Source organism: Colletotrichum navitas (assembly GCF_030913465.1).
Source record: "Colletotrichum navitas strain CBS 125086 chromosome Unknown LY79scaffold_6, whole genome shotgun sequence".
Classification (NCBI taxonomy): domain Eukaryota; kingdom Fungi; phylum Ascomycota; class Sordariomycetes; order Glomerellales; family Glomerellaceae; genus Colletotrichum; species Colletotrichum navitas.
In genome coordinates this window covers 207,050-226,567 of record NW_026850552.1, presented here as the reverse complement: position 1 = coordinate 226,567, position 19,518 = coordinate 207,050, and the positions used below count along the sequence as shown (strand labels likewise).

The 19,518-nt window shown below is 53.6% G+C and overlaps 6 protein-coding genes across 6 annotated transcripts; 3 read left to right on the top strand and 3 right to left on the bottom strand.

Annotated features, from left to right (window-relative positions):
- Nucleotides 1–4,867: 4,867 nt before the first annotated feature.
- Nucleotides 4,868–5,867, top strand: LY79DRAFT_587073 (uncharacterized protein; the record flags this gene model as incomplete). The annotated part of the gene is made up of 2 exons (XM_060560724.1): nt 4,868–4,915; nt 4,968–5,867. The coding sequence occupies 2 exons, from the start codon at nt 4,868–4,870 to the stop codon at nt 5,865–5,867; spliced, it is 948 nt and encodes a 315-aa protein (XP_060418656.1).
- Nucleotides 5,868–6,341: 474 nt separating this feature from the next.
- Nucleotides 6,342–8,051, top strand: LY79DRAFT_321728 (methyltransferase domain-containing protein). Its single transcript, XM_060552415.1, has 4 exons — nt 6,342–7,166; nt 7,292–7,302; nt 7,359–7,444; nt 7,526–8,051. The coding sequence occupies exons 1-4, from the start codon at nt 6,816–6,818 to the stop codon at nt 7,954–7,956; spliced, it is 879 nt and encodes a 292-aa protein (XP_060418655.1). The 5' UTR covers nt 6,342–6,815; the 3' UTR covers nt 7,957–8,051.
- Nucleotides 8,052–8,123: 72 nt separating this feature from the next.
- LY79DRAFT_666256 (U6 snRNA-associated Sm-like protein LSm6) lies at nt 8,124–8,532 on the bottom strand (the record flags this gene model as incomplete). Its single annotated transcript, XM_060563192.1, has 3 exons — nt 8,124–8,149; nt 8,211–8,324; nt 8,421–8,532. 3 exons carry the CDS (start codon nt 8,530–8,532, stop codon nt 8,124–8,126), a joined length of 252 nt encoding a protein of 83 aa, XP_060418654.1.
- A 731-nt stretch (nt 8,533–9,263) lies between these two features.
- LY79DRAFT_506819 (ubiquitin-2 like Rad60 SUMO-like-domain-containing protein) lies at nt 9,264–10,778 on the top strand (the record flags this gene model as incomplete). Its single annotated transcript, XM_060553759.1, has 2 exons — nt 9,264–9,556; nt 9,629–10,778. The coding sequence occupies 2 exons, from the start codon at nt 9,264–9,266 to the stop codon at nt 10,776–10,778; spliced, it is 1,443 nt and encodes a 480-aa protein (XP_060418653.1).
- A 586-nt stretch (nt 10,779–11,364) lies between these two features.
- On the bottom strand, nt 11,365–17,381 carry LY79DRAFT_666254 (uncharacterized protein; the record flags this gene model as incomplete). The annotated part of the gene is made up of 9 exons (XM_060563191.1): nt 11,365–12,446; nt 12,502–12,749; nt 12,802–13,581; nt 13,633–14,946; nt 15,123–15,936; nt 15,987–16,033; nt 16,082–16,564; nt 16,634–16,653; nt 16,704–17,381. 9 exons carry the CDS (start codon nt 17,379–17,381, stop codon nt 11,365–11,367), a joined length of 5,466 nt encoding a protein of 1,821 aa, XP_060418652.1.
- Nucleotides 17,382–18,532: 1,151 nt separating this feature from the next.
- On the bottom strand, nt 18,533–19,479 carry LY79DRAFT_321603 (acylphosphatase). Its single transcript, XM_060552413.1, has 4 exons — nt 19,245–19,479; nt 19,123–19,135; nt 18,944–19,013; nt 18,533–18,828 (listed from the first exon to the last, which is right to left on the bottom strand). Exons 1-4 carry the CDS (start codon nt 19,327–19,329, stop codon nt 18,679–18,681), a joined length of 318 nt encoding a protein of 105 aa, XP_060418651.1. The 5' UTR covers nt 19,330–19,479; the 3' UTR covers nt 18,533–18,678.
- Between the last annotated feature and the right edge of the window lie 39 nt (nt 19,480–19,518).

The following is a 19,518-nucleotide window of genomic DNA, read 5'->3' as shown; positions in this document are numbered from 1 at the left end:
GGGGCCAGAAGCGAGGGAGGGGAGCGCTTCAAATTCGGAAGTGACGAATGACCCCATCCTGCAGCTGCATCTAACTATTGGATCATGAGTTGAAGGGTTGAGGTAAGGGACCGGCTTCGCTGAAAGAGGAGGCATGCCGGACTGGACCTTACCATCATCTCCAGGGCCGTCTACACTAGAAACTCGGAGGTTATGGGACCTGGTTTCACCGACTTCGCACCCGACGTCACACCACCATCGCAGCAGCCTCTTCGCTGGAATGCTACGCGGCCATGTCGTCCATCAGTGGAGACGACCGGCAGGGACAGCCCGATGGGAAGCGAGTTTCGGGAAGCTTGGAACGAACCACGAACTGTCCGGGGCCTGGGTATTAACGACCGAACCAAATCCGATTCAATGGACAACCGGCCAAGGCTGCGACAAGACGGGGGATCTTGGTTGATGACATCTGTTTGTCCCATGCTTCCCTGCCACATGTCATTGACGTCCTTCCGCCACTCGACCATGATTCCAAGCTTTCATTGAATTGTCGTGCACCGGTACTTGGGACGCCGCCTTGATTGCAGCACAGCAATGTCCCAGTTGCCTCATCCATTCGTTCTGCTGGAAACCTGGGCACGATGGGATTAGTTACACTTGCCGTTGTCTAGCTCCTCGGGCCCAAATTCCAGCACCTTGTCCCCGCCATTGCTCGTGCACGCTTTCATGGCATAGCTACAGCGGTTAAATCAACAGCCCAGTCGAAGCCATGGGACCGCGAGTTGTTGTGTAGGTGAGCCAAGACTTCTGCCAAGTCCCAACTCACCCGCGGACTTCCGTCTGCGGTGCAGTGCGAATGTCGGCTACCCTACCTACTTGGAGAATGTGGGCAGCCCCACGGATGTCTTGGCACCAGGGCGTCAGGTGGCTTCTTGATGATCGGCGTACCTATTTGCCCTTGTCCTTCAGCTGCCCTGCGCGGACCTGCATTTCGTCTCCGTCCCCTTCTTCACAGCATCCGAATGTCCCTAGTGCGCGAACGAGTCTGCCCCGTGCATCATGCATTATTGCCCAAGCCCTGTGCAGTTAAGACGGCCGGCAGACTTTCCGGACCGCGAACGAGTGTGATTGTGGCCGTGGCTGGCGAACACCCAAGATGGAAAGGTTCTCTATCACCACATCTGGCTTACCTTGACTTCTACACAGATACTTATGGCGAAGTCGCCTGTCTCAGCATGACCAATTTCGACTTTTCGGCCAACGCTGCTCGTCCAATCGTCGTGATACCATGAGATGCAATGGCCCAAAGAAGGGTAGGACGGGTTCTATCATAGATAACGTATATTGCAACTCTCACGCTCAAGTAATTCTGAGTGGAAATGCGACCGCTTTAAGACAGCAGACAAGATGGGAGAGCATCTTTTGCGACGCATTGAAGACATGCGCGTCTTCTTAAGCTGATGCCCGCCTTGAGATAGACATAACCATCGGAGCTGTTATCCACAAGCCAAGATCCGCATGGCGAATGCACTCATCATGGCCTCAACACCAATCCGCAGGATCATCTCGTCATTGGATCTGTTCAACAAAGAGACAGTCATCTCGATGAGACTCTGTCAATAATAGCGAATACGCTATCACCTCGGCTTGCGCCTGGATCAGGGAATGCGCGAAATACCAGCCTAGGTCCCATCTTTCAACAAAAGAGCCAACGGCGGAGAGCGCCGCCTGGTTCTGGACATCGGCGAACCTAGATTACCTAAAGCCTGATGCCCTGATAGGTTTACCTCACCTGCCGTACTAAATTCGTGTCCGTCGTAAGGCAAAAAGCGGTAATGGCATTGTCAAGTTCATCATCAGCCGGATCGGGTCGGATCTGCCACATCTACCACATGAAAGGCTCTTCTTTGTCGCGAGGTGATCGCCGGGGTATCTGCAGATGCTCCAGATGCTATCCAGATGCCACAGTTGTGTTTCACATGGTTCTGAGACTGCGCCTCGGCCTTGCTATTGTGTTCAATATCGGATTTACAGTTTGCCGCAACACCAACTTCCCGGCATCAGCGCAGTCTCTTCCAGTCTTTCCATCTCTTAAGTTGTTTCCAGGTGATTTTCCTTCGTCGACTGGACCCTTGTGGAAACTGCGGCTCAGCACTGCTGTGATGATCGATGCGTCTAAACAAAGGAAGTCACCGGTCTGAAAGAAAGATCATCGAGCTTGGTATTTATCGCCAGTGCATGATCGGTAGACACGCGCAAGCTGGCGTATGGTACTGCAGACTGAGGACGGATTATATGCCATTGTATTCAAGATGAGCTTGTTGTTCCTTGTACCAGTCGGACGACGCTTGAGCCATCACCGGTGTCCCAACCTCCACGGCCGACAGGCACATCACAACTAGACCCTTGACTCCTAGGGCCACGGTTCAACAGTACCAACCGCGATGCCGGTTTCATTCTGCCAGACCATTCCGGCGGGGTTTGCACCTCTAAACGTTTAATACGTGGGATCTAGTCAAAACAATTAGGCAGCCTCCCTGTCTCAGCATGCACCACTCTGTCAACTCACAGTGGCATTTCTCGGTGGATGAGGTAGGAAAAGTGTTCACGCACTGAGAGCATGTCATGAGATTTTGAGATGCAGGCAATTTCAAATGTCCATCAGAAGGACCAACAATGCCGGACCCAGCACCCACATTGGCATTAAACCTGGGCACATCTCCCATGTTCCGGGCATTCAAGCTCGACATCTCATCGTGCGACGCAACGGGACGACGTCTGTTCCCACCAGGCCTTGGTGTTAGACCTCGTTGGAGCGCAATAGGTCGGCGCCACACTCGCCAGGGCTCCTGAGAAAAGAAGCGTCTATGCAATGATCAGCACCTATCCGAGCGTCCGAGCATATCGGGCGATGAATATGTGCGGCATCAGTGCTAACGGCTGTCACAAAGAGGCTGAAGCACAAACAGACCTCTCTCGCCGCTCCGGTCCCACTTGATCCCACTCTCACTGCGGCTTGCCAAGGCCATCGGTCGTTTTCAGGTCAACATCGTCTTAGCTCTAATACGATGCGATGCCATGCATGTGAAGCAAAGCACGCACTCTGTGGTGTACCTAGTGCAGGGTGCGAGAGTAAATACAAGAGATCAGCATAAGAGTGCGGTTTCCAGGAGGGGCAGCCCGATCGAAGCGGCCAGGAGAAATCCGAGGCTATGCATTGCGTTAAATTTGGTTTCTTGTTTTATTTTGTGCGACGCACGCGTGCTGGTTGGTATCCGCTTCGGACGAAAGCCGGAAACGAATGCGCTTAGATGTTGTATCGACAGATGGCAGCGCAGCAGATGTCGGAAAGAGCGGTATTCAATGAAACCAGAAAGGCATGCGCCAATTTGAGAAAGAGCTGGCAGCGAAGTTCTGGATGGGTAAAGGAGCGCGCTCGACAAGCCAAGAGTGTGGCAGAGTGTGGCTCTTGTGCTACCGCAACCATGCGGAAGACGACGACAGAAATATGGTCCCGGCCCTGAAATCAGCGGTGGCTTTTACCCTGTTCTTTTACCTTCCGCCCTGGCCCCGGCGCCACCTAAGCGGGCAAAGAGCTAAGGTAGCCCCGCGCCGTACCTTGCATTCCGCAAACGGCCATTGAGGGCCACTTCCGACGTCGACTTCGTCCCTCGCCAATCCCCCCCCCGCAACTCTCTTTCCAAGGAGGCGTCAAGCTACGGATCCTCGCTTTCAATCCTTACAGCATCAGGTCCTCCCGTGTCAGTCGGCCAGTTTGCCTTGCCGGATCCAAAGCATTCCGACATGGCGGCAGCGCAAGAGAAAGACTGTTTCCCCAAACCACCGTCGACGATAGTAGCTTGTTGAGATCCGCGACATGGGTGGAAGATCAGGGATAACCCAGTCTGATGCCCTGCAGGCTGCAGCGGGCATCAGGAGTACCTGGTAGCTTTACTGCCATAAGCTCGTCCCTTGTAAGTAGCCGCCTTCGGGATGGTCGTCTGCATACGTGGTTGTAGTTCAGTCTCGCACGTCCTCGACCGACGCTGTTGTTCCTTCACGCACCCCCATCGTGCTTCCAACTCCACTTGGGCGATGGAGGACGGCCAGCCACTGATACTCTCTGTCCGAGACGGACGCCGGCTCTAGTCCCAGTCCAGCGGCTCATCGAGGCCCAGGCCTGGCCGCTCATCCAGCCTGGATGGGATAATGGAAGTGAAGTGTTATGTTTGCTGTTGCTATCCGTATGCGCCCTATTTCATACAAAACCTGCAAGCATCCGTCCGGCCACCTGGAGCAAACTTCTTACATGACATACACGCTTTAATTCCCTTCACCGTCGAGAGTTCTTTGACGCCTCTTGTATTCACCATTGCCCACACGAGGTATACTATACTCGCCTTCTGCTCGACTGATACTCGACAACCTCGTAGCTTTCTCCCCTAGACTTTCCGGCGTTTCTGCATTACTCTTGACCAACACTTGTATTCCCACAATACACCGTGGAAAAGAAAAAACAGCAACAGCCCAACCTTCTCTCATCTCGATCACTACAACGTGCTGTCTTGTGTGTGTTGCATACAGCCTTCCGGGCAGAGCTGATATTTCACCACTGGTACTGTTCCTCCCGACTGCCGCTCGCCGCATTCGTATAAACCGACGCCAAGCCTGCCCGATCGCTCAGCAGTAAGACACCAGGCACAAAGGCTCATTTTGGCCAGAAAGGGACTCTTTGTTTGCCTGGGTTCCCTTTCAGTTCGAGAAGGAAGCCGTGCTTCATCTATCTGATAATAAGCACCTTCCTCACCTGCCTGCTCGGACTTTGAGCACGTTCATTCAGCAAACGGCAGTACACTTCTACTCCCATTAACAATCATTCTAATTCGAGATGGGTAAATTCTTCGTATCCTGGGAGCTATGGCAGCAGATGACCTTTGTAAGTTGTACCCCGCACCTGTACCTCGGCATGGCTAATACCCGTTACCTAGATTCTGGCCTGCGCCATCGGCGTCGTTTTCATTATCGGTTTCGTCAAACTGTGGTGGATGAATCGGTACATCGCGAGGCAAGAGATAATTGACGCCGAGAAGAGAGCACATGCCGCCGAGCTCGCGGCGACCGGCCTCCCAGTACCTCCACGCAAGAAATCCGAAGTCCCTTTCGGCGTCCGCGCCATCCAGTCTGGTGTTGAAGTTGATGGCATCTGGATATCTCGCCCCAACACGCCGTCCACCGAACCGTCTCCCAACTCAGCCAGAGCCAAGGGCAAGTATGTTTCGATGGGCCCTATTTCGCCTCGCTCTTCAGTCTCCGACGCCTTTAGGTCTTCGACATCGTCTCGTGGTGAAATCGGTCCTCAGACGTACCGACCCAAGTCTACCTACAATCCGGGCACGAGCAGAGCCGATGCTCTGAGCCAGCTCGAGGGCAAGCCCCAGGAATCCTTTGCCCACGACACGTATTATCCCCGAAGTAACAATCACATGTCCGAGAATTCAGACGAGGCCATGGACGGCTCTTCGTACAACGGCGTCGATGTCCGAGTGCCCGCCCACGGACCCCCCGTCAACCGCCACCTGAAGAACGCGCGCAATGCCAGAGAAAACAACCCGCAGCCCCGCACTGGCAACGGTGTTCGCGCCGACAAGGGTAACCTTCAACCTCCCAAGGAAGGTAAAGGATACTCTGGCCTTCCTCAGGCCTCTCCCGGTCCCAGCGAATTCTCCGACCCCTTTGCGGACCCTCAACAGCCGACAGATATTTTCAGTGATGACCACGCCATCCCGCCCTCGTCTCCCCACGTGAAGTTTGCGGCCGACGAGCACATCACACGCCAGCGCTCCTATAGTGGCAGTAGTAGCGGAAGCGGCAGTGGGCGTCACGTTTAGAGTGGTCATCAGCGTTGATGCTAAGCCATTCAAGCGTTCGGCGGAAGTGATGGCAGAGTGGAACTAGCATTAGATAGGATAGCGACGTTTTCCCCTGTGTATTGTTTACTTATTCTCCTTAATCCTACTCGAGTTTACTCATCGAAATTTAATAAATACACTGCAGTATTAGGTAGTCTGCCGCAGTAGCGGTGGTAGAAAAGAAAGGGGCATCGGCGGCCTTCGCATAGATGGCATACGATGACGGCGTCCGGGTAATTCAAAACGTTCAGACGATGAGGAAAACGAGATTTCTTGTCAAACTGCGCACATTAGCACAGGGAAAGACTTTCTTGAACATACGGCAATCGTATAGAAAACCCAAATAGAAACAATTCGCAATCATCAGTTGTTCAATCATCCCCTACTTCCTCCCTCCAGACCATGAATGTAGACAAAGAACCTGAAGGATAAACGTATATATGCGGTGAGGCAGAGAAGAGGAGCGGGGTGTGTGTATAAATCGACATTCGTTATTGGTGCTCTGCTCCCACCTTTGCACCCCGACCCTCGGCGTATGTCCGACTTTTGGTACCGGGGCCGGTTATACGACTCGAAACCCCGCCACCTCCCACTTCCCCCGCATCACACATACATACCTTACCTGCCCCACACATTCGATGTAAGAGGTGCGGGAGGAAGAGAGAGAGAGGGTTGGACGACCGCAAAGAACCTGAGGGATTTGCTCTTTCAAAGGGGATATTGGTTCTTCTTGTTCGTCCACAATATCGCGCGATTGCATCATCATCACTGCCTCGGATCTTCTTTGCCCACGTCAGCGGAGCTCGTTCCCGAACACGCACACCTTTTGAACAGGAGGTCTCGTGCCTCACAGACTAACCACACCACACTCCACGGCTCGAACCAAGATCCATATTTAGAAACTCGGGATCAAGAAAACAGGCAAACATGTCACCCAGTACCCTCCACCAGGGCGCGGCAAAGGGCTTCGCCGACGCCGCCACCTACGACGCCTACCGGCCCTCGTACTCGTCCGAGGCTACCCAGAAGTTCCTCTCGCACCTGCGCCTCGCCGACGTCCCTCATGCACGAGTCCTGGACCTCGCGGCGGGGACGGGCAAGATGACGGAAGTGCTGGCGGCGCGGCACGAGGGGTTCGAGATCGTGGCCGTCGAGCCTCACGAGGGCATGCGCGCCGAGCTCGAGAAGAAAGAGTTGCCCGGGGTCGAGGTGAAGGACGGCTTTGCGGCGAAGTTGCCGTTAGGAGAGGAGTGGGCCGACGGTGCTATCGTTGCGCAGGTTAGTTTCTTCCTTTTCCCTTTGTATTTTATTCTCTCCAACACGCGAGTGGGAAGGGGGTCGTGATGAGATTGGCGGCTGGACAGCCCAAGGGAAGACGGTGACTGACTCTCGTCTCTTGGAAGGCCTTTCACTGGTGAGCTGGACATTGTGGCATGGATGAGTTCGAACATGGCTCACACAGGGACATAGGTTCGCGACACCAGAGGCTCTGAAGGAAATCCACCGCGTTTTGAAGCCCACTGCCGTGCTGGGTGTGATTTGGAACATTGAGGAATGTAAGTCTCCATTCCCAACATCCTCGCCCTGCAGTGCCAGGAACCCGCAACGCCCATCTGACACGACTGCCTGCAAACAAGACAACAAGCCGCAACACTGGGAGGCCAGTACGCCCTGGGAAAATGCCCTCAACGAGCTCGTCTTCAGCCTCGGCTCCGACGGCCAGCCGCGCTTTCGAAACTTCGTCTGGAAGGACGTGTTCGACAACCAGCTCGACTCAAACCCGCTGCGCGCCGTCAGAGACGTTATCATGGAGGGCGGGCGCAAAATGCCGCTGTTTTCGGTTCCCGTGGGCGAGGAAAAGGTTCCATTCACGGTCTGGCTGACTCCCGAGGCCCTGTGGAACCGGCTGCGGACGCTGAGCCAGATCGCCGTGCTAGAGGGGGACGCAGCGAGTGCGTTCAAGGAGAAATTCGATGCTATTGTGGCGGGGGAGAGCGTAGAGAGGAATGAGAAGGGCGAAGTTTTGTTGCACGGGGTTACGTATCTGGCGTGGACCTCGAGGCTGTAGGTGCGCGCGGAGGCGAGCATCTGGTAGTGGTGGTATATGCTGTTTTGATTTCATAGATATTTTGTGCATAACGCGCCTCTTGGCCAGCATAATGTTCGAGGATGTCATTGCCCCTAGCTCCCAGTCCCCTTTCGCAATCCACGGTTGACTTATCCATCTGCCGTTCCCTAAGAGTCGGCAGAAATATACATGACTATGAGGTTTATCAGCACTCAGATACACATGAGACGGAGACGGAGGTATAGTATACTCACCGTTGTTTCCTCTCACAAACGCGTCGCCGTACGACCGTCTCTTGGCGCCGTTGACGTACTCCTCCGTCTTCTCCAAAGCGATGTTCATATAGCCATCGACGGACTGCAGCTCACCTGCGACGGTATCACATCAGCGCGGCCGAATAAAAACGAGTAGTCTTCTCGTCACGTTCAGTTCCCCAAGGCAGCAGGGGACTTGGGCTCACTCACCCTTGTAGACGACGCCCGAGTTGAGCTTCACGGTGACGGGGTTGCCGATGATGTCGCTGAGGAAGCTGGAAGGGTCCTTGCCCTCGCCCTGGCTGATGTTTCCATTCTCCATTGTAGCTGTTTGTTTGTAGCTTAGGTGAGTTACGGGTGGTTGTCGGCACACTCGGTTGAGTCGTTAGGTTGATGTGAGTAAGGCTAACGGACGTCAAACAGACTGATGATGTTCGCAGAATTGCTGGCAGCTGGCGACGATGGGTGCCTGGGTGGAGTCGACCACAAAGAAAAGGGTACTTCTTAACAAGTACCTCGAGCTGTTAATACAAGCTGCCTGGGGCCAACTGACGAGTCGCCCCCTCAGCCTAGCTTTCCCAGGATGGTTCGCACTGTCAGGCTACCCGAGCGGCGCACTCCCACCACTGAGCAGCGTCCATGGCGAACCACCAGCGCCAGGGTTCCCTGTGGGGACCTGTAGTTCAATATTTGCTCTCACCACGGAAACAACGCTCCTCCCCCATCCCGTCCCAGGATAGGTATGCGCTGAGGACGCCTTCCCTCCCTCCCACTTTGTCGCGTTGGTTCGTGATGACTCTGTCCGCTGCCTCGTTTTTTCAGGCACAGCCTCCGGTGCTTCCCCCTTTGCGGCCTGGAAGTTGTTAGTCTTTCAAAATCCAACAGTTATAAAACCATTCTCTGCATGCAAGTGCTCAGTTGGTCCCAACCTCAGTGTTAAAACTTCTTCTCGGTCACACCACCCTTGCAACCCTCACTGCGTAGCATAACGACAACCGAAATTTTCCATACGTCTGCTTAGTATACAAAAAGGAACACAAACCAAAGAGAAACATGGCCGACGCGGCAAAGCCCAAGAGGCGCCTCCCTTTCAAACCCACCGCCCTGCGCCAAAAGTCGGATCAAAAGCCAGCGCCCAAGGACAAGAACGAAGACGACGACGATGGCCTTAGCCTTTTCAAGCGCTCCGCCGAGTTTTTCCCTATTACGGTGGCGGAACAGGAACGGCGCATGAAAAGGAAACAAGCGGAGAGAGAGAAGAGCTCGCAAGCACGATCACTAAATTGCGAGACGAAGCTTACGTCTAGGGCCAGCGAAGAGCCCGACTGGAGGGACGAGGAGGCTAGGTACGGACTCTCCCTTTACCCGGAGCCTTGATGTTGCATCTTGAGCGACGCTGACGTGGCTCCAATGAACAGAGAGCCCGGCACGCCTCCCTCGAAACGCTCGCGAACGAGCGACGAGTCGCCCGAGTCGAGAAGCAAAACCTCACCGACCAAACGTCGAGACGGTACTGAGACACCCTCCAAGCGCATAACCCGCGCCGCCGCTTCGCGGACGCCGCGTAAACAGGAGGTGGTACCGACAAAACCCGTCATCTCGATCGATGACAGCGATGATGAAGACGAGGAGGAGGACGATGCTCGGCCTTTAGACGACGATGACATCTATGACGCCTCACCCATACGCAAGCCCAGGTCCCGGCGGCAAACATCGGAGCCTGAAGTCTCGCCCCTGGTCATCGAAGATGATGACCCGTTTGCCGAAGGAAGACGAGGCGAAGACGCTCCCGCGGCGCAGGAGGAGCAAGAAGAAGAAGATGACGAGTTCAAGGAATACGTCCAGCGCGCTATGGAGCGTAAGAAAGCACTTGAGCAGGAGGCCAATCAGACGGTGAATGTCTTCGTCACCTCTGACATCCCAGGGACCAAGGAGAAGCAGTTTCGCTTCACTCTCGTGAAGCCCCTCAAGGTCCTCCGCAACGCCTGGATCGATGTTCAGGATGGCCGCGCCGCTCTGCCGCGCTCCGAGCTTGAGAGTGTCTTTCTCACGTGGCGCGGGCATGAGCTCTACGACTGGACGACGCTGCATAGTCTCGACCTCGCCGGGACGTTCCGCAAGAGTGGCGGGGGCGGGGACGGGGGCGGAGTTGCATACGAGGGGTTCCGAGATGACTGGACCAACGTACACATGCAGATGTGGACGCGTGAGCTGTGGGAGGAACATGAGCGACAGGAGGCCCGGAGGCGGCGGCACGACCTTGGTGAGTACTCGGATGACGAAGGGGGTGGGAACGGCGGGAACGAAGAGGGTACACCCGCTGTCGAACAAGAGGCCGAGAAGAAGATTAAGGTACTGCTCAAGACCAAGACGGACGAGCCGCTCAAGACGTCAGTTCGGCCGTCGACGACCATTGGCACCATCATGGAACTATTCCGCAAGATGCGCGGGCTGGCCGCTGACGCGCCCATCTCGCTCAGATTTGACGGTGACGAGCTCCAGGAGGACATGACAGTCGAGGACGCCGACATTGGCGACATGGAGACGATCGAGGTCTACATAAGATGAGGAGCTCGGATTCGCCTATCAGAATTTTGTTGGATAGGGGGGCGATGACCTGTTGTTGCTGGGGGACCCCCCAGTTGTCGGTCACCAGGCGAAGCCGAGATGGATAGTAGGCGTGCATCAAAAGTTAGAGGGCGGAGAGTTAGGATTTATTCAAGATACCCAGGGAGTTCCGAGCGGTCTTTTTGTGTTTCATGGGAAGGCGGGCTACAGGAAACACGATGCTAGTAGCTTGAGAATCGAAAAAGAAAAGAAGAAAAGAAGAAAAGGAAGAAAGGTTCTGAGCCTTTAACCCCTGAGGTGACAACCTTTTCCAATCTTTCTGAGAACCATTTTAAAACTCACTTCAACAACTCCTCACCAGTCTCCGAGGATTGACATTGGAGCGCGACATTGTCTGCCATTGTATCGTTTCTTCAATCCATACTGTCATAGCTAGTTGCCCCTCGAAAGTTCCCCTGGCAGAGAAATAGATCCCGAGACGATGTGATGGAACAACTCAGTACCCGCCACGTTAAAGAACTTCGAATCCGCAAACGCCCCCGCCACCCGGTCCTTTCCAACCGTGCGGGAGGAACGGGCCCATCACTCATCGCCTACGTAAAACCTTGCGACGCCACAACCGTCCAGCTGTGCCTTCATTGTCCTCGGTTAACGACCACGTGCGCCCGCTGCCGTTGGTTCGCATCATGGACGCGAAGTCCTCCTTGCCGGCCTCATTCTCTTCCGGGTCAGCGTCTTCGTCCTGCCGCGCCCCGTTGTACTTTTCGCCCAGCCGCTTGGCGACGTCGTTGGCCTCGTTGAGGGAGACAAGGCGGCGCTTGTCCGGGTGTCGTTCGAGGAAGACGCGAATGCTTTCCCAGACCTTTTGCTTGTTGGGGAGCTTGAGAGAGCTGCTCTTTCTCTTCTCCTTGTCGTCGCCTGCCTTAACAAAGGATTCGATGGGTCTGTTGACGTAATCGGTGGGATTCTTGCCGCCGTTGAGCCCAACGGGTCCCGGTGCGGTAAACTTCTCACCGGTGACGTTCTCGCGGGCAACCTCGGCAGGGGTGCGGCCGACGGCGTTCTCGCGGTAGAGAAGCTTGGGCTTGTATCGGACCAAAGCCTCGGCCAGGAGATTGTCGTTGGACATGACGGCAGTGTGGAGGGGTGTGTCGCCTGCACCATTGAGCATTTCAAGTTCGGCACCATGCGAAAGCTTAAGAAGCAAGTCTAGGACGTCAATAATCTGTTCGTTGCTGTCGTACTTCTTGCACAAGTAGTAGTAGGACGTATACATGTTGTGTGAGTTGCAGACAGCGGTAATCCACGAATGCAACGGTGTCGTCCCGCTCTCGTGGATGTTGTTGCGCTGCTGGAACAAGTGAGCGATGATGCCAGAGTCAATGAGCTCTAGGACTGGACCAAGATCACTGGCCCTCGGCATTCCCAACATTGCGGCGTGTATTATGTTATCTCCAGAATTATTTCGTGTCATTTGGTTTGCCCCGGCCTTGATGAGAGTCTTTGCGAATTCGAGTCTACCAAAGTAGAAGGCCAGCCATAGCGGTGTGTCGCCGAGGGTCGATTTGTACTCGAGGGAATTGGGGTACGCCTGGACGAGATACTTGATGACGTTGTTGGTCTTCTCTGTTGGAGGACCCATCACAGCACAATGGAGAACAAGTTCGTCTGGTTTCACGTTAGGACTCTCCCGTGTGCAGGAGCAAAGCAAAGAAAGACTCACTTTGGATACCCAGCCACTTGGAGATGGCCCGGTCAAAGCCGCCAGGTCCCTGACTGATGTGCTTCAGCTTCGAGTCCTCGAGAGCTGTTTTTGACCTTCCAAACTCTACGTAGTGTCGATGAGGGGCATCGCCGAGGAACCATTCGACGCTCTCGATGTTCCCGGCAGCTGCAGCGTGGAGAAGGGGCGGTGTCTTCACTCCAGTTGACCGGACCACCGTGTTTCGTCCGGCCGTTGCCCAGTCCTTTCTGTGATGCGGGTCAGTACACTATCATATCGTTCTAACACGCATATGCTCACCTCTTCTTTCCGTAGACCGTGAGACCCTGGTAGTACTTCCGCTTCTGCTTCATCTCAACTCCACTTCTCTTGACCAGGTCGTCAAGGGGGATTCCGGCACCGGTTCGACTGATGATCTCTGCAAGAGCGGCAGTCTTTCCGTTCTTTACAGCCCAAAGGAAGTCGTTCTCGGGGAACGAGAAGTGCCCACCCATATCATCTTCGTCAGGAACCCTGCCGACAAGCTTCTGTTCAGAAAAGCGGCTAGCCATGTCAAGAAGCGTCTTCAACCCAGCATGATCGTCGTGTTGCAGAACGAACTTGAACAATGTCTGGTGAAATTCTTCGCTGCTTTTGGCCTTGCCGTCCTCAACCGTGAAGGTGTGGACATTCCGGGCCAGGAAATCCAAGGGCTTGACAGTGGAATTGACCTGCATTGAAACCTGGCCAATGTTTTCGATAGTGAACTTTTTGTCAACGATTTCAGAGATGATCTTGGGGTCATCGGTGGAGTCAATATCGCTCCTGTACGTCTCATCGTCGTCATCATCCTCGGAGTGGCCGGTATCCAACTTGTATCGCGTTGCTTCCTGATCCTCCGGGGCGTACTGGGCCATGACAACCTCCAGGATGACCGATGCAACATCGTGGTGGCCTCGGAGGTAAGCCAATGAAAACGGTGTGTTTTCACTGCTGTCGTTCACTGAGATGTTCAGTGGCGGCTCCTCCTGGTTCTTGCCCCAGGCCTGGAGCGTCAACGATTTGATCTTTTCGACATCACCTGACCAGGCGGCCTCGAAGCTATTGCAGAATCAGCATCCACTGAGTATTTCAGCCGCCCCGTGCACTTACAGCTCCAAGTACGCAGCCTTCCTAGCTTCAGTTACATCAGTAACACCGCGGAAGGAGAACACATAGTTGTAGTCGTTGACCTTCTTCATCTCCGATGTGTGGCTGTTCGAAAATCCCTTGTCAGGACGCCCGTTGTCAGGAAAGTCGATGTTGGGGTACAACTCCTCGATCGTTTTGCCTCCCTTCGCGATGATGGCTTTCTCCAGCTTCTCAAGCGATGCAATGACCTCCTTGATGGCTTCAGTCTTCTCGATAGTGCCTTTCCGCTCGTCGTGCTCCTTTTTTCCCTTTTCGTAGGATTCTTGTTGTGTCTTGTGGGAAATCTTAAGCCAATCAATGTTTTCTGATACCTGCCAGTGTTGGTAAGATCCTTCTTCGTACTTTTGGAGACACTCGTCCATTCTCAAAGGTAGCTCGGGCTTCGGCTGGGTAAACTTCTCGGATTTGTAACTGCGAAGGCACTCCAGCTGATCCTTGACAAGGTCAAGAGCAGTCTGACTCTGATGGTAATATCCCCGGTGCCCATGCTCGATAGCAGGATAGGAGTTCTTTGTCAGTGTGTTGGGATCCGCCCCCTTTTCGACCAAGCTTATGGCTACCTCGGGATCAGAGCAGTTCTGGATAGCCACGATAAGTGGCTGATCGTTCCATTGGTTAAACTGCCTTTTGTTGTCCTCGTATGAACCAAGCCTGCCAGACGCCTTGGAAAACTTAGCCGCCTTCAGCCACGTATCGAACTCGATTTGGGGATTGGCGCCGGCCTCAAGTAATTTGAGGGCAAGGATCGAATCACCATTCTCAATCGCGGTATGGATAGGCGCAATTGCCACATGACTCCAGCAGTTAACAAAAACCATGTGGTTCAGCGCGGTCTTGAGGCCAACTTTGTCGTTCTCCCACAGTGTGTCAATCATCTCCCGGTTACCGTTCTCAACGTAACGGTGGAAAACGGTGCAACCATCCATGTCGGCTTGGGATGAGCTGGCGCCAAGCTTCATCAGTAGAAGAGCCATCGACTTGGCCTTTTCGATAGGAAGTGACAGCGCAAGTACCAGCGTCAGGATAGCCGCCTTTGGCTGCTTATTTGAGTCGAGAAATTTGACGGGAAGAAGAGCGTCGCTACCGTAATCGCAAAGAACCTTGACAGCATCTTCATGCCCTTCCGAGATGGCAAGATGAAGAGGTGAACAAGGTACGTCCCAAGCCAAGACGTCGATCTGGTAGAAATCGGGTCCATCGTTCGTCTCGTCCAGGACGAGATCTTCCCTACCGTATCCTCTCAGCAAATGTGAAATCCGCACGGGCCACGGGCTGCTGGAAAGGGGTAAGCGGGCTGGCAGAAACAGGGATCTAGATGTGGCAAATACAGGAATTCATTTACGTCAGCAGCAGGTAGGTGGCAAGGGTTAGGGTTATATGGGTGGGTGTGTGTGTAGGTAGGTTGACCGCCTGTTATAATGGGACTAGCGTGTGGCCCGTGCGGATTTCACATCTGCTGAGAGGATACGGTACTCTTCTCGTTCTCATCCTTGACATTAACGAAAGAACCAGTGGCAATAGAAGTTTCATCTGCTTCGGTGTTGCCCGCGTCGATCATCTCAATGTCGGAAGCTTCGCTCGAATTATCATCACCCTTCGCATCCATGTCTTCGTCAACCCGGTTAGATATCTTCTGCGAGCCAGAGCCATCCTGCGACCTGGCCTGAATTTCTTTGCGGCGGCGATCGGCCTTCTCCTCTTCTTCCGCTTCGTTGAGGTTGCTCCTGTCCATCAGGATCTTGATCATGTCGGATTTCCCAAGCTCGGCAGCGAGATGCAGCGCTGTCCTGCCGTCGGCAAGGCGTGCAGTCAGACGGGACCCATGATCGACAAGACAACTCACGACTTCGGGCGTGGAGCTGGTCACCGCCAAGTGGAGGGGCGTGCGTCCAGTGTAGTCTCGATTGTTAGAATCGGCGCCCTGCTGTGACAGCCAATCGCGAACCTCATCGACATCGCCATCGACGATGCTCTGGCACAAGCGAGCAGTGTTTCCCACGTATGCCATGTCGGTCCAGTCGTCCTCGGTTAAGGGATTGAAGGACCCGATCTGTTGTCGACCGGGATCATCAATCAGAAAGGAGACTTTGCCAGAGATATAGATCTCGCCTTCCTTCTCGGCTACTTCTAACTCTTCAGGCGTGACAGGCTTTGGGCAGCAGCCGCAGCAATCTTCAATAACATCCTCAACTCGACCGAAGAAGGCGGGATGCCGGTGGAGATATACCTCCCTGTTCTCATGCTGGTTCCACTCGGCATTCAGAACTGAAATTATTATTAGTGAGAGAGTGAGGGTCGATAGCTAAGATACTCACGCAGATCTCGAGTGTAGCAAAGCTTTTCAATCATCTTTGCATGGAAGCTGCTTGGGTTAGTTGAGGAAATCAATAGAATGGATATATCAACATACTGCTGACCGTATGGAACAGTGAAGGTGTGATAATTGGAGACATCGTTTTCGTCAACCCAGTCCGCAACTTCGTCCTCGTAGTTGTCTTTGATGTTCCCATTCAGGCGATGGGGGTTGAAGCGGTCCGCCACCGGACGGCCTCTCTCCTCTCTCCTCTTGTCAAGGTACGTCTCACGGACAGATTGTGTAGGGAGTCGTTCCAGAACCAGGAGTCTTGCTAAGCCGAGCGTCCTTTGAAAGCTGCGCTCGAAGATGGTGGGATCGATGCGTTTTCGGTCAAGCTCGGGCCAGTAAATTTCGAAGTTGCGGTGGCTGTACTTGGAAAGCCGGTTCTCATAGGAAGGACTTCGACGGGTGAGGTCGATTTGGTTGACTTGAGTGATGAAACTTCCCAGGGCTCTGGGCGTAACCCAGACCTGCTTCCCATCGTAGGCGCCACCTGCTGCGTCAATGTCAAATCCGGTGAGGATTTCACCTACAGACCTAAAGAACGGCGTTAGTCGTCATCTCTGCATCGGCCATCAAGCTGCTCTCAGTAAACGATTGACCTACTTGTATACACGCAGAACAATCTACAATCTCGATCAGTGATTGGTTCGGATAAAGGAGAACCAGAGCTCACCTGAATGTGGCGGGTGGGGTACTGAGAGGCAATGGTGATGGCATATTTTGTGCGCACAACCGTGACCTCACTCAGAATAGCATCGCGGACTGAAGTCTCGATCTCCTTGATCTTCTCGATAGCCTCTTCGTGGGTGAGACCGTACAGAAACAGATCAACGTCGGACGCCGGACAGAACTTCTTGTGGTAGTACTCGCGAAGCTTGCGTTTGGAGGTGTTGAATTCGGGCGGAACTGGCAGCAGAGTGTTGATGACGGATGACCCAGCAGCAACAACGTTGTCCCAGTTCATGTCGATAAGGGAAGACTCAGAAAAAATGTTGAAGTTCTTCTGGAATTCCCTGATACCGGAGACCACGGCAGGAGAGCCATTGGGACGGCGCTTATTGTCCGGGAGGACCATGATGTAGCGGTCTTTCTCCTCCTGGGTTTCGGCGGCGAGAAATCGGGCGCGGGTCTTGATGTTCTTGGTATCCTCGGTGAAGAGGGGCAACAGGTTGATGTGAGGGTCAGCGAGGGCGGGGTTTTGTCGATCTTGGGCGAAGACAGATCGGAGCTGAGCTTCATACTTGCGGTAAGGCTCCAAGATCTCGACCATCTTCTTCTCTGGGTGGCTGTGGATATAGTTGACCAGGTCCCCATGAGGGACCGGCAACTCCTGTAGCTTTGGGATGGTCATTTAGGCGAGTTTGAGGGCTGTTATCCAGTTTGAATTCTGTCTAGTGTTGATTAGAACTGCAGTTTGGTGAGTAGAGGACAAACGCTGTTCAACGGAAGAGACCGGTTGCGTGGTTGGTAGTCTAGACAATCGGTTTGTTGACTTTGGGTTTGAACACAAGGAGCTCAAGAACGACAGCTCCTGGAGTGTGGTAGGAGGAGGAGCAGAGCAAATAGCAGCAGGCTTTTGGATCGATTGATGGGCAACAGGACGATATGAGGGAGGTGGAACTGGATACCGACGCAGAAGTGAAAAGGGTTTGAGAAAGGATGATGGGAATCGAAGCTATCTTATACAGTTTGCGTCGCTGTCATCGCACCAGAAAGAGGGACATGGGATGCAGGCAGAATTCGGTCAGAGCCAAAGCACATCTTCCCCATGCTTCAACCAAAAGGCACTCCGTTTCCCAAAACCGATGTGGGAACCAGCATGTAGCCGGACCCTGTGCAGGAAGCCATCGCAGCGTGGCGTGTTGTACAGGCAGGAGACGCGCCGAAAACGAGAGTAAAGAAGACGAGAGACGCGATGCAGGGGGCGTGCTGCCTAAAGCGCGGGGAATATTCGACACGAAGTCCAGTGACCCTAGGGGGTGTCCCCACTGTTTCCTCCCAACGTCGACCGCCACAGCCCGCTGTTGCCTAAGCAAGCCTGGTCGGAACGGCACCCGAGGCCCGCTGGAGCCTGGAGGATATCCGATTTTCCACAGAATCTCGCAATAACTTCCAGCCCTGTACATGATGCGGCCGACCTTTGCTACTGCTTCACCAGGCAGAAGCGCGTTCTAGATCTGCTTCCATATTGAATTCGGGAGCAGAGTTCATGTAGAACTTTCACTGTATACGAGCATACGTTGTATACTATATTAGGGGTGTAACCTTCCACAACTCACATAGCAGCTGCTTTTCTGCTTATGCTAATCCTCCTCATCGGCCTTGAAGAGAACGAAGAGGCGGAATATATAAGATCGGGCCTTTGTTAAACACGGACGAGTGGTTCTTGGCGCCTAAATCCGTAATGCACTAGCTACGGCTTCCTTCTCGGGCACTCAGACACAGAAAATCGGTGGTGTCGTCCGTTCATTATCGACTAACCAGCAGTGCACCAATTTTCAACTAGGTGATATTTCTTGCTCTAATATATAGTCGTATTAATTTATAGCTATAGCAATCCTTAACAAACAGCAAGCCAATATCTCGTTCACGTCTCCCATCAGTTCATCAGCATTGCTCAGGTTGCACAACCTGCAACCAGGCGCTACTCATCGCCTGACTAAGAAGTCCTTCTCATCCTCAATGAGACTTCTCTCCTCCTGGTCAAGTTTGACGACTTTGGCCGACCTCGGACCCTCGTCGATGTCCTTGAGTAGCTTCTTCAGCGCGTCCTCATCACCCTGCGCCTCGCCCTCTACCTGTATGTCATGGATATATAGTCAGCCAGCACATCCGCCCGGGATCATAGAAGCACGTCAACCAAATTCTGGAACTTGTATCTTGGTGATCGTAGCTCAGTGCATGCAAACTCACCTTATTGTTGTCTGTATTGCGACACCATCCTGTGAGACCATATTCAGTTGCTTTCTTCTGTGTAAAGTAGCTATTCCAGGCAAAGCCATCAGTGTTTACTCAATTTCGAATTGTACTCAGCTGTTACCAACTTGCCCAGAGATCAGACAATGGGCGTGTGGGGCAATGATATCACGAACCGGAATCCAACGCCTGATGTGTGAAGTCAGCGTGCTGAAGAACACCATCAACCTCGGCCTTATCCAGACCAAGATAAAAGCTTGGAGCTCGTGTGGAGGGAAACCACGAGGGGTTCACGTACCTTGCACTTGGCCGCCGTGTGCCAAAAAGTATACCTTGGGATCGTCAGAAACGTCCGAATTTTGACCTGCAGAGAAAAGTAACATACTCTCTTCGCCATGATGTTTCTGACTCTCGTTTTGTGTAATAGATGTCTGGTTGTAATGTTGAAATTAGGATGCAGGAAGTCAAAAGTAGCTCGGAGCTACCCCCAAGCTTGCGACGGCCAAAAAAAAACACCCTTAATGGTGGTGGGGTTCCAATCATCACGATGACATACCAGGCAAGGCCCCTGC